The sequence below is a fragment of the Dendrobates tinctorius genome, unplaced genomic scaffold, assembly GCF_039654945.1.
Source record: "Dendrobates tinctorius isolate UK_male_01 unplaced genomic scaffold, ASM3965494v1 ptg000003l, whole genome shotgun sequence".
NCBI lineage: Eukaryota > Metazoa > Chordata > Amphibia > Anura > Dendrobatidae > Dendrobates > Dendrobates tinctorius.
The window spans coordinates 6,880,744-6,895,012 of record NW_027361671.1 but is presented as its reverse complement, the minus strand read 5'-3'; the positions used below and the strand labels follow the sequence as shown (position 1 = coordinate 6,895,012).

At 38.8% G+C, this 14,269-nt stretch overlaps 1 protein-coding gene across 2 annotated transcripts in view; it reads right to left on the bottom strand.

Annotated features, from left to right (window-relative positions):
* VCAN (versican) overlaps positions 1 to 14,269 on the bottom strand; it is a 112,991-nt gene that overhangs the window by 33,639 nt on the left and 65,083 nt on the right. The window contains exons 8-10 of one of the 2 annotated variants that reach the window (XM_073583450.1): positions 7,023 to 14,045; positions 6,314 to 6,430; positions 4,690 to 4,803 (exon numbers count right to left, since the gene is read on the bottom strand). In XM_073583450.1, coding sequence (XP_073439551.1) covers positions 4,690 to 4,803; positions 6,314 to 6,430; positions 7,023 to 14,045 — 7,254 coding nt within the window. The remainder of the gene's footprint in view (positions 1 to 4,689; positions 4,804 to 6,313; positions 6,431 to 7,022; positions 14,046 to 14,269) is intronic. The other variant, XM_073583538.1, reaches the window with a different exon arrangement.

The following is a 14,269-nucleotide window of genomic DNA, read 5'->3' as shown; positions in this document are numbered from 1 at the left end:
TTGCAGATTTTTACTTCCCAACTAAAGTCAATGGTGAATATCTGACAATTCAATGAGCAATGCGTGACAGAAATTGAGATTGCTTAGGATTTTAAAATCTGCAAAACAGTTCAATTTCCATGCAAAAAAATTCTGCAGCAAAGCGATGAGATTTGCAGTCTGGTGCGGATTTTGATTGCACAAATGTACAGGTTGAATTCACAGTTTTTCCATCCTATGTGAACTTTCCTTATAATCCAGGGCATAAATGTGACATAGGATAGAAGAATCTTTTCATCTTCTATACGTTCTACAGTGCAAGCAGAATTGCAACCTCTGCACCTCGTACAGTTACACCCCCATATACAGTATATGTGTAAATAAAGTATAAAATTAGTATAACTGGTGGTATAAGTATACAGGGTGCAGAGATTGTATTCGCATCTGCACTCTTGACTCTAACCAAAAGATCCGTTTGTCATGAGGGACTTGATTATAAAAGGCCCTTGGTAACCTGGGTGTGGGTCTGCTATAAGTTTTGCACTGAGGCTAGAGTACCCATCATTGTATTTTTATTTCATTAATCAATAGAACACATGAAATGAAGAAGGTCTGTAATATACCGTATCTTATATGGGAAATGTATTTATTTCTCCTCCTGGACTGATCATTTGTTCACAAAATTCTCAATTCGGGGTAAAATCTGTGACTATAGATTTCCCCATTTCTGGGACAGGACTCTTTAAGTGTATGTGTAGGGTTCAGTGGACAAGAATTCCAGTTCGAGCTATAGTGCAGATACTGCGCATAAATCCTACATAACATAATAAGCATTCTGTTACAAGTGCCTTCTAATTATGGAACCTGATATCAGATGACTTGTCTAACGCTTGTTACAAATATTTTTCACATCTGGCTTGTCAAAAGGTTTGAGAGCGTAGCTTGGTGCTAGTCGATTGGGGTTAGCTCCACAAATATGAAAAGTATTATATTCCCTGCACCTGCGTTCTTTCCCAATGTATGGATAAGTAATGGCTTACATAGTACAATTGTGCAACTATAGCACTAAAACTCGCCAGCGCAGCTCCATCTGCTACGGGAGGCCTTTGAGCCAAGACTATGTGAGAAATTCTGCAAACTTGGCACATTATACAGAAAGCAGTCTACGTAAATGAAAATGCAGAACAGCAAAATAATTTCATTTTCAGATATTTATGTCCTCAATTTTTGCAAAAAAAAAAAAAGATTCATCTCTTTATGATCATAGAAAGTTAAATATCTACCATTTTGGACCTGCTTAGTTTTCAGCATGAGATCATTCTAGGTGTGAGCGCAGTTTACAGACGTAAAACACTTATTGTTTTATGCGAAATGCAGAAATTTGACCAAACTACAAGTAGTAAAAGTTAATCTAAGTATTAACCCACACCCATCCTGTGGTACAACGTGGTACATGATCAATCTACTTGGCAGTTCCCTTATTCCAATGAATTCAGGACTGACGCGGCAAAATGTAGTCTCCTGCCAGACAAGAGTGTCTACATCACTAATACAGCTTTATTTTGTCTGGCAGTATGGAAATTTGGCTGAGGATACCTTGCTCCATTTCCAAACCACTGCAGAGTCCTCCAGTAAAGGAAAAATTAAATCCAGAGACAAGGAACCAAATTTCTGTTACTGAGTGATAAAATAGGAAATGTCTAACCATCTACAGAAGCGGCCATGCTGGCCGGTTTTATTCCTATATGATGAGTTAGTAAAGTAAAAGGGTAGTCAGATTTCTCACTGTGGTAGTCCACTGGCCTGTGCATTACACGAATACTCATTCACTTTACTGGTGAAATTTGCTTAAATGGAATCTGTCAGCAGAATATCACCCAGAAAATATTTACATGTGATATAGCTCTATCAAAGACAAGTTCAGAAATACCTTCACAAGGCCAGTCCATTCCTCTACTCCTGAGAAATCAGTGTTTGAACTGATATGCAAATGAGGCTGAAAAACTATTTTCTGACTGACAGTTCATTTGCCTGCAGTCTTCCAGCTTCGAGGCTGTCAATCAAGCAGGAAGCGGTGGCGCTGGGTGGGGAATAGAATCGGAGTGGCAGAGGTTTAAGATCTACTATAGTCCTTCCGCCTCATTTGCATATTAATTCAAATGCTGGTTTCTCAGTTAAGGAGGAATAGACTGGCCATATAAATGTGTATATAAATAATTCAGGATGTGAAATCCTCCTGACAGATTCCAATGTAAAGGGCAAGCCAATATGGACAATGTACTGGAAATGACCTTCTTACCTGTAAGTGTCCTAGTCTTTTGTCTATAGTCATATCTAGCACCACAGCTAAGAGAAATTTCCATATTACAGAGGTGGCCACCCTTAGGGTACCGTTACACATAGTGCTGCACCAGCGATCCCGACAACGCTATGGATCGCTGGTGCATCGCTATGTGGTCGCTAGTGAGCTGCCACACAGGCAGATCTCTCCAGCGACATCGCAGGGGTTAGAGGTCGCTACTTACCTGTCAGACGTGGCGATCTTGACGTCCTCCCGCCCGCGTCCACGCTTCGCTCGTCATCACAGCAGGAAGCGCCGCAGGAAGCTGACGACGAGAAATGATCCAGGACCTTCTCGCGCGACCAGCGATAACCAGCGGGGGAGCCGGTCGGAGGTAAGTATCACATGTAGCGATATCGCTAGCAATATCGCTGCTACGTCACAAAATCGGTGACTTTACAGCGATATTGCTAGTGATATCGCAGTGTGTAACGGGGGCTTTAACCTTTCTTGAACTGCAATGTACTATAATTTGCCCCGGTAAGTATTCAATTATCTAGCCATCCAGTAAAAAGGTCATGTTAATTGTGCTTTTTCAGCTGAGAACCTATGGGTAATGGGTCAGATGAAGCCAGAGGCAAGACATCAATTGGGCAGCATGGTGGCTCAGTGGTAAGCAAATCTCAACCACCGCTGCGGCGGGGAAACGCGTTGGGGTGACTCCATACGTGATAAGTGGCCACTCTTTCAATCGTTGATGTTTATCTAGGGCATGTTTATTGTAATATCATGCAGATATATGGTGGACCTGTGATTATCATGATGTCTATTTTTATTGTTTTACTCATTTTCTGAGATTGTTTGTACTATACCCAGGGCATTCTGATGATTCATTTCTGCACTATCGGATATTGTTTTCCCACCTGTGATATTAGGGTCTGGCAGGGAAGCGAGGGACAGTCCTCGTTGAGTGGGGGAGCCAAAAAATTGTTGCTTAGGGTGCCAACCTCCACAGGCAGGCAGGGATCAGATAGGCTTAATTTAGGGCCGTGCAGCATCTCAGATTAGGTCATTTTTCTATTTTTTGCCATTTGCCGTTTTTTACTGGGAAGGTGTTTGTTTTAATATTATTGAATAAAATAGCATTTTAAGGGATTATATGTTCACTTGCATTTACTGGTGATTCCTGCAATATTGTTTTTCTTTCCAAATCTCAACAAGGACCACATCTCTGCAAGGAATTTGTATGTTCTCCTCGAGTTTGCATAGGTGTCCCCCCATAATCAAAAACTTACTGATAGGGAATTTAAATTGTGAGCCCCAGTGTGGACCGTAACGAGGATGTCTGGAAAGCGCAGTGGAATTTGATGTTGGGACGTGTTATAAGTGAATAAAATAAATGTACTTTTTTTTTCATGTTGAAAGTCGTAGGTCTCAGGGTTTTGTTCCCATTTAGTTTACTGCTGAATACTTGAGATTGTCTAGTGAACTAATCATTTAAAACAAGATTTTTTTTTATGTGGCTGCATAGGAATACACAAAGCCGTAAGTTAATAACCATCATGTACAAAACTGCCTTTGCCAACTAGCAATACAATGATACAAATAGGGAAGGCTGTCACCTGAAACAACAGCTATTTGTATGGCTGAAATCTACAATAAGAATATTACGACCTTCAGTCCGCACTGTAGCTTTTTACTGCCCAGGTCAAACTTCAGAGACAGAAATATTTAATTAGTTGCTATGGTGTTTGAGCAGATTTGGACCCTTAGGCGATGTAAGTCACTGGTGATATTACAGGATAAGATGTGTTTTTGATTTTATTCCCCGCTATTAGCACAATTCAACATCTGCTTTTCTTATGTGACCGGTCCACCGCACTGCAACTTCAAACAAAGTATAGCCCAAGTCCGCTTCCTTAATCAAGTCTAATTATCCATTAAGTGAAACTTGTTAAATCGAATAAAGATGTTCATCGTTCTCATTCCAGAGAGGAGCTGTCACTCTCAGCCCATATGGTGACACAAGAATATTGGATTGCACTTTGCATTGGGAAATTTACATTTTACAGACTGTAATAATATTATTAACTTACAGTGTATTAGGAAATGATCTATGGCAAAATAAAGGGTTAAGTGTCCTGAGAGGATTGTAAGTGTCCAAATGTCACTGATAAAGCAGATGTTCTTGGAAACTAACGCCAAAGATAAATGTTTCTAGTATAACTTTATATGTTGTAGCCAATCCTTTCATATATTGATTAAACTTTCTCATTTTTTACTCCAGATATAAGGAACGAGTAGTGAAGCGGATGTGGCTATGTAGCTTCCACTAGAGGCATCTGGTGGACATTTTCCAGTTATTGACACTTCTATAATATTTCATGATTTCTGATATGAAATAATTGCCAACCATTTTATTATTTTACCTTGCTCACAAAGCGCTCCACTGTAGCTGGGAAGACAGAGACACGTGAATGTATTAACGCCATCAATACAAGCAGCTCCATTCCGGCAGGGGTTCGACTGGCATTCATCAATGTCTGTGGAAAGTAAGATGATCAGGAAAGGAATGTAGTGAAGGGCCAACTCAATTTCTGGGTGACTAGAAGGAAGTTTCCATAACATATCTTCACGATGAACATATCAGGTAGAGTGACAGCTCATCATAAGTAATTTCTTTATAAAAATCTAAACATCATCGGTAACTAGAACACTTTACGGTATTTGGCATCACCAGCTCCTAGCGAATTGTTAATGGCTACTAAGATACCCACAGATCATGTAGACCCACTAAGAATTTTTATCAGAGTTTCCCTACTTCAATCTGAAATAGTAGAAGGCAGAAATTGAGATGAGAAAAGTGATCCAATTTAGTATCCCAGAGGCCTATCAAAAAGTAAGGGCATATTGGTTTATCACTAAGGCCTCTGATTCATCAAAGTAATTTCTCAAGAATTCTGGCTAAAATTGCTCTGAAAAGTTTCAAAATTGATGCGCAAGTTGTAGTTATGTATTAATTTTTCAATTCCTACTGGTTCTCCCAGCTCTGCCAAAATGGGTGAAGCTGGGGCAGATTGGAGGTGTGACACCACACTTCATCTAATTCATAACGAGCTTTGGTACCTCCTTATGTAACAGATCTAGCTCCAGTCAGAGGTGTAGTGAGGTGTGGTGCCCTCATCAGATTTGCCAGATTCATTAAGAGGCATGCATATTTTAATGAATCAAGAGCATCCGACTCTAACCCCTGCCTTGTGCTATTTGGGTGATCTTATCTACATGCATTTTAGTGGGAGGGAGAAATCTTTTGACAGCAGGGATAAATAAGGGTTACTTAGTCCCATCAGAGGTAATTAGTCAAGCACCCATATATATATATATATATATATATATATATATAGAACATGAGCACATAAACCAAAATAAATTGAGAATCAATCTTCAAAAAATAAATCCCTGGGTGAAGTGATTGACTTCAAAATCATTTCCATATCGAGTTGTCTTCTGGAGACATGATTGTGTCCCCATCACAATAAAGAACCACATCATCAAGAACATATAGGGAGATTTTAAAACTTGCCGTTTTCTGCCCTGGCCAGCAATTCAATTAGTTGTTCACCCTTAGGGTATGTGCAGACGATCAGGAATTGGCAGCGTTTTGGACGCAGAGCATGTTTGCTTAGTCTAAAGCGCTGCCGTCCATTGAACACAGGTGAATTCGCATATGTTCACTGAACCATGTGGATTCACTGCATCCAATACATTATATGGGTGAAATTTCTCTTGCAGAGACTAGCATCTCCGCAAGAGAAATAGACATGCTGCGGTCTGGAGAGACGCACGACATGTCCGTCTCCGTGGGTGAAATCCCATCCACTATGCTGTAACATCTGGCTGTTGCGGGTTGGATGCTGTACAAGTATGCAGCGTCCAACCCGCAGCATTTACTGATCATCGGCACATACCCTAAAACTCCGGACTAGTTCCCTTAATGATTCTGCCAATTTCTTACTAAGCAGCTTTACTTGAATGACTATATCCCTTACATACCAATTTCACAAAGCTCTCCGCTGAATCCAGGCATACATGTGCAGACATATGAGGAAGCTCCACGAGCATAGCATGTTCCACCTTGCTGACAAGGATTTACTCTGCAAGGATCTTGGGCTGCATGAGGCAATATCAAGATCGTTAGTGTAATAGTGTAATACATTATGGAGTAACATTTTTACAAGTTTATCAATGTTGATAAATTAAAATATACTGTATACAACTATTGTTTCAAGTTAACAATTGGTAACTATAAATAGCAGTCATGTTTCATTATGTATGTATACGTCACTAATTCCCAACTTTACCATTTGGACTACGAAGATAATTCTGAAAAAATTTAAATTGCAATTGCTGGATTAATTATGCATAGATAAATATATACAGTACACACAAAAGAGCACATATGGATGAAGACCAGTGAGAAACATTGCCAGTAAAGCTATGCAAGCAATGACAATGACAGCACTGACATTATTAGACCATCCTCGTGCAAAACATAATGATTAATGATGGATACTGTACACACATACACACACACACATATATATATATATATATATATATATATACAGTATATATATACATAACACATAAGATAAAGAACAATCACTCACACAGGGACAATTATGCATACTGAAAACTACACTTTAAATCTGTACCTAAAAGGATATAAAAAAAAGAATAAAATAAAATACTAGTATCTTACTTGTTATGCGAAGTTCAGTTTCATCAACATTATTACTAGTGGAGATCTGGATGTCAATATCTGGTAGTGGTGTCACTCTCTCAAAAGGAGTATCTTCTGTTTCCACTATTTCAGCCTCTTCAGTTTGTATAAGAAGTTGTGGTGTTGAATCCTCATTATCTGGGTCAACTGGTACTACCTCAATACTTTCTGCAGATGCAGTTAACAATGAAGGACTAGGCGCTGCACTTTCTTTGGGATCTATTTCAATATCTGGTTCATCAGTAGGTTCAGAAATATCAGACTTAATAGATACAATTTCGTTTCCAAAAACATACAAAGGACTAGAGGATTCTGCTTCAATTTGCTCTGTAACATCAGAAGGTTCTGGTGGGCTTTCTGTTGCATACATTGAATCAATGCCTTTTGGTTTGTAAGTAGCAGTAATATCAGCACTAGCTTCTTGTCCTGAGACATCATGGTCAGTTCCAGAACCAGAGGAAGGTAAAGTACTAGGAATAATTTTTCCGGTGTACTCTGATGCGCCGTTCACAAGAATGACAGTGACAGGAGCTTTTGGCTCTTCAGTTACTGACACAATACTTTCCAGGTCAGATAGATCAATACTTGATGTCACAATTTCATCTGTACTGTCTGTTATATTGACCTGAGATTGCCTAGAGGTTTCAATCACATCAGTATCTTTTGTTGAAGATTCAGGGCTAAATAATTCATCTTTAAATATTTCAATGGTGGCTTCAGGACTAGATGACAATAAAATTTGAATGTCTGGCTGATCTGTGACAACTTTCTCAAGTGTCACATCCTGAAAATCAATGGAACTCAATGAAATACCTGTTGTAGATTGTGCTTTGTCTTCTTTGACAGTAATTGTAGATGTAGAATATAGCCCTTCTTTTAAGCCTTCAATTTTTTTACTCAAGTCCTCAACCGAAAGAATACTTGAAGTAGGTTGAACCCTGTCTTGCTTAGCTTCCTCACTAGATGTTGATGTGAGATATTGCTCTGCTTCTTTCGTTTCTTTACCTACTTCAGGCTTGTATACATCTGATTCCGATATGGTTTTGGTTTTAGGCGATTCAGTTGCTGTCACATCATCCAATTCTTTACTAACAATTATTAGTACAGTGGATGTAGTAGATGTTTTATCTGAAACAGTGTCTGGAATTTCTGTACTTGGTAAACTGGTTGATTCAACATCATCTCTTTGAGTGGGAACAGGAAATGTAGAAGCAAATACACTTGGTTTAATTGGTTGGTGGGTTGCATCTGTAGCTTTAGAAGTTATGTCTGCGCCAGATCCCTCTGTTGAACCTTCAAATGAATCAATAAGAGGAACAGTGAATGTTTTCTTGATGTCAGAACTAACTGTTCCAGAAGTCGTAAACTGGATACCACTACTTTCACTTCTTGGTAATTGCGTTGACTGTTCCCTGACATCATCTTTACTTGTAACTCTTCTGGATTCGATGACAGAGATGTCACCTTCTGTCACCTCCCTAAAGGTGTCATCTTCAAACGTTGTTTGTGTATTAACCTCAGTTTGTTGTGCAGTTGAAATGTTTATTAGATTATATGGTTGTGGTGTTTCTGGAGATATCGTAGTAGAGTCAGCAACTGTTTTAGTTGAACTTAGTGTAATAATGTTAGGCTCCTCAGTGAATGCATCGTCTCCAGAGAGTTGGTCTTTTTGTGTGTGAACCTCAGTTTGTTGAGAAGTTGAAAGTTGAATTAGCTGATCTGGTTGAAGTGCCACTGGAGATATGGTAGCAGTGTCAGAATCTGTTTTAGCTGAGCTTATGGTAGTAACTTTAACAGCAATAGGTTCCTCAGTAAATATGTCAACCCCAGAACTTTGTTCTCTAAATGGCTCTGTTGACTGCTGTGGCTCAGTTGTGGATTGCACACTTTCATGTGTAGATTTTTCCACAGTTTCTGCTGCAGAAATAGCATGATCATCTGTTTCTTGAGTACCACTCTCATCAGTAATATCTTTAATTTGTGATGATGTAATAATGTCTGTTGAGTGTGTAGCTGACAATGAATCCATTGTTGTTTTGTCTGCACTTTCTTGATACTGGTCTTCTGTCAAATGCACAAAATCAGATGTGACACTTTCTTGTTCATCTTCTTTTCCAGGTGAGGGGGATTTCAAATCAGTGTAGAGTTTGGTTACAGGTGTTTGAATATCAGAATATGTATCTCCAGAGCCTTCAACATCAGATTTTTCTGTGGAAATTTTCTCTTCAATTATAGTAACTGATGAAGGAAGTTCCTCTGTAAATCGTGTGCTAGATTTCTCATCCAAAATAAATTCAGATGGAATGGGTGTAGAACTAGCTACTTCACTTATGGAGTCATTAGGTTGGGATAGACTCCATATGCTACTAATAGTACTTTCTTCTATTACTTCTGAGCTAGGTGTTTTACCAGTACCAATCAAGAACTCCTTTTCATCTTCAACACCAATAGGAGATGTTGTTGCCACCTTGGTTTGCAAAACTTCTTCTGTAGATGACTTTGTTTCATCTGTTAATGAATGAGATGTGCTTGGGCTAAGACTGATCAGTGATGCTGGCCCTTCTGTTTTTGTGGTTAAATCTTCCAAATCACTGACAAATTCAGTCTTTAGTGAAGGCAAAGTTACACTAATGTGTTCTTCTGTAACTAATGTTGCAATAAAAGATTCTGTGTGTGCTTCTAATTCCACACCTGAACCTTCAAATGTCACTTGTGAGTCAGTTACTTCTAATTTCTTTGGTGCGTAATCTGATGTTTCAAGACCTTCATCAATGTAAACTCTGGTAGCTTCAGTAGTAATGTGAGGTTCTAAAGTTTGGTCAGGTTGTAATGTTTCAGATTCTTCAGAAGTTAGCTGAATTATGTCTACAGTTTCAGGAATAGCAACATAGCTTACTGTAGGTGGTACTTCAGAAATAATGGATGATGTTGGTACAGAACTTGAAATCTTATCCAGATCGCCAGAGCCTAATTCATCAAATTGGGTACTAATGACTTTCTGAAGTGTTGAGACAGTGCTATGCTCCAGAATGACGCCAGGATGATCAGTGATTATGCTACTCACTTTAATATCTACTTCTGATGACTCTGTTTCTAATATTTTTACATGTTCTGTAATAAGGGAATCTGAAAGCTGTGGCTGTTGTGTCTGTGTCATTTCACCAGTAGGAGAAGTTGTACTAAACAAATCATCTTCTACTCCAGAACCAGAGTCAATAAATGATGACAATGTGCTCATCTCTTTCTCCAACTGGAGGGATTTTGTATAAGTTTGGAAATCTTCCTTGTCTGTAATTGAGAAAACTGTATCAGGTTTACTTGAAGATGAAGTTGCAAAACTCTCATGTGAGTCTCCAGAGCCCAGATCAGTAAATGGTAAGCTAGCAGTTACTATGTCTTTTAGAGTTGCATGACTAGTTTGTGTTTTTAAACTTATTATGGATTCCTCAGTTGGCACAGCAATAGCATCTTTAGTGAGTTTTTCTATCACAGTACTTGAGGAAGTATTTGAAGATGTAAACAATATATCCTCATCTCCTCCTGAGCCATATTCAGAGGTGGCTATTAGCTGAGAAGCAACCTCTGTGATCACCTTTAGAGGACTGATGGAGGACACAGGTGTAAACTTTGACTCTAAGCTTTCATGTGAAAATATCTTAGGTTCTTCTGTGCTGAACTGAATCGACAGTGGTGTCCTAGTTGAAATTTCTGGCTTAAATTCAGTTTTTGATTCTCCTGCACCCCTTGATAATTCTGTGGTTGGCAAAACTGTAGCAATATCTTCCAATTCTGATTCTTTTTTAACTTCAGATCTTGTCATAAATGAAACAGTAGACAACTTCTCTTCATCACCTGAGCTTTCATCTGTGAATGAAGATGACGTGCTAGCAATTGCATCTCTAGTCTCAGTAATATCAGTCGATGATGTGACTTCTATTTTAACTCTTTCAGAAGATTCAGATTCTGCAGTGGAAGGTGATAATGGTAAACTAGATATTGATTCATGTATCTTTTCTGTCACTATTTCATAATGAAGTTCTTTTGGTGTGATTGTTGAAATAACATCAAAGATTGATTCGGTTTGACCAGACCCAAAAAAGTCTTCTGTTGTTTTAGATGTGGATAATTTTTTTGGTTCCTCTACAGATGTTGTTGTATACAGTTGGGAAGCTTCTATTTCACCTTGGGTATACTCAGAAGATTTAGTAGTAAAAAAGACCTCCTCTCCAGAGCCTTCAATTGTAAAAGGGAATAAAGTGCTGACTTTTTCAGACACTGAAACTTTTGTGACCTCTTGGACAGACGACACTATGTGATCACCTGTAGTGAGTTTTGCTTTTGGTGTACTAAATATTATGGAGTCATCCAGACTCGTTGAAGTTAATTCAATATCACCTGATCCAAATACTTCATATGTACCACCTTTTACAGTTGGTGCTGGTGAACTATGCTCTTCATAAAATGGGACCTCGGTAGAAACTTGTTCTTGTGCCGTCTCAGTCTCTTTATCAACCAGTTCAGACTTCTCTGTAGTTTGTTCACCAGAAAATTCAGATTTGATGTCTGTTGGCGTGATTGTGGCAATTATATCATCTTTCTCTCCAGAGGCTTCAGAATCGAAAAGTTGCTGTGCACTTGTAGGTTTTTGAGATTGAGAATCTCCAGTCTGATCAGCTATCGTAATAAAAGAATCTGTAACGGCTGTTAGTGTCACTTTATCCCCAGGTATTTCTGGTTTTGGTGTGTCGCTACTCTCAGTAAATGGCAATGGTACATTTTGATCATCTTCTGTAGACTTCAGTTCTGCTGCAGAGGTCTCCGTGGAATCAATACCAATCTTTTCTGTCTTCACTTTGGGTGTTGTACTAAATACATATTCACTGACAGAACCAGAATCAACTGAGCTCGCCACTGGTATGATGGTGTCCACAGCAGTAGATACTGTTACTACGTCACTAGTTTCAGTAGTATGTACATCTAAAGTAGATGAGTCTTTGATGGTAAAAACTTCAGCTGACCCTTCAGTGTCATCAATAAGTTGGAATGTTTCTTGTGCTATAGTTGAAATGCTGTCTTCTTCACCTCTTTCAGTAACTACACTATTAGATTCCGTAATTTCTTGAGAAGGTGATGCAGTGGTCTGAAAAGGGGGTTCTGTAGACACAATAATCTTTGCTTCATCTGCTGTTTTTTCCTCACTCTCTTTAAGTACCTGCACTGGAGTTGTCACATTAGTTTTGGACTCTGTCTCGTCAGCTGACCCCTCGGTGTCATCAATAAGTTGGAATGTTTCTTGTGCTTTAGTTGAAATGCTGTCTTTTTCACCTCTTTCAGTAACTACACTACTAGTTTCTGTAATTTCTTGAGAAGGTGATGCAGTGGTCTGAGAAGGGGGTTCTGTAGACACAATAATCTTTGCTTCATCTGCTGTTTTTTCTTCACTCTCTTTAAGTACCTGCACTGGAGTTGTCACATTAGTTATGGACTCTATCTCATCAGCTGACCCCTCGGTGTCATCAATAAGTTGGAATGTTTCTTGTGCTTTAGTTGAAATGCTGTCTTTTTCACCTCTTTGAGTAACTACACTACTAGTTTCTGTAATTTCTTGAGAAGGTGATGCAGTGGTCTGAGAAGGGGGTTCTGTAGACACAATAATCTTTGCTTCATCTGCTGTTTTTTCTTCACTCTCTTTAAGTACCTGCACTGGAGTTGTCACATTAGTTATGGACTCTACCTCATCAGCTGACCCCTCGGTGTCATCAATAAGTTGGAATGATACTTGTGCTTTAGTTGAAATGCTGTCTTCTTCACCTCTTTCAGTAACTACACTACTAGTTTCTGTAATTTCTTGAGAAGGTGATGCAGTGGTCTGAGAAGGGGGTTCTGTAGACACAGTAATCTTTGCTTCATCTGTTGTTTTTTCTTTACTCTTTTTAAGTACCTGCACTGGAGTTGTCACATTAGTTATGGGCTCTATCTCATCAGCTGACCCCTCACTGTCATCAATAAGTTGGAATGTTTCTTGTGCTTTAGTTGAAATGCTGTCGTCTTCACCTCTTTCAGTAACTACACTACTGGTTTCTGTAATTTCATGAGAAGGTGATTCAGTGGCCTGAGAAGGTGGTTCTGTAGGCACAATAATCTTAGCTTCCTGTGTTGTTTTTTCTCCACTGTCTTTAAACACCTGCACTGGAGTCGTCACATTAGTTATGGACTCTATCTCATCACCAGAACCTTCTGGAAAAAGGTATGCAGTTGAATCGTCTACAATTTTCAGTGGACCAGTGGTTGCGACTCCTAGTTCTGCTTGTAAGTCCAGTACAGTTGAAGCATCCTCTGACAGAATAATGTTTGTTGTAGGTAGGATTGATACTGAACCTTGTGTTACAATATTGGGAAGTTCATAGCTTGGAGATGGCTTAACAAACATTTCTGCTGTGCTCTCAGAAATGATAATGGTTGGTTTAACACTTGGAGAAACATCAGATTCTTTATCACCAGATGATTCTTTTTGGAAAATGGGTAATTGTTGTGTAGAACTAGGTTGAAATAGTGTTTTGGACTCTTGTGATGTTAAATTCTTAACTTCTAAAATGGGCTGAGTAGTGGGTAGGTATTTAATTTTAACTTCAGTATCGCCACTTGCTTCAGGTTCTTGGGATTCAAGAGGAGTAAATTCTGGTGTGTCTGTCTGATGGAAACTTTGCTCAGTAACATCACTCAGTGGAGTAACTGATGAAATTAAGGAGGGTGTGACACTTTCAACCTGGTCTCCTTTAGCCTCCTCTGTTTTTGATAGTTTTGGTTCTGGTGTAATTTCTTGCTTTCCATTAATGAATTTTAAGGATGGCGATGTAGCAGCTGCAGTAGAATTGTCACAGTCAGTCTCCTCCTCAGAACTTGAAATTGGTGGTAAAATCTCTATGAAAGGATATTGTATGGAGTCATCAGTAATGTTATGTGTTGAAATACCCAATTTATGAAGAAGATGGTCCACTGGTCCTGTTGAAAAACAAATAGTGATTTTAGCTTGTGGATGGGGTAGTATTATTGCTAATGAATTGTAAATATAGTTAATGAAGTTAAGAACCATGATATGTACTATGAATGAACATGATAGACGAGGACAACGTAGCAAAGCAGACAACATTGTTAAACAATGAAGTGAGGAGTCTGCAACATATTTCACTCATCATTTACATAGTAATTAGTAACACAGGAACAAA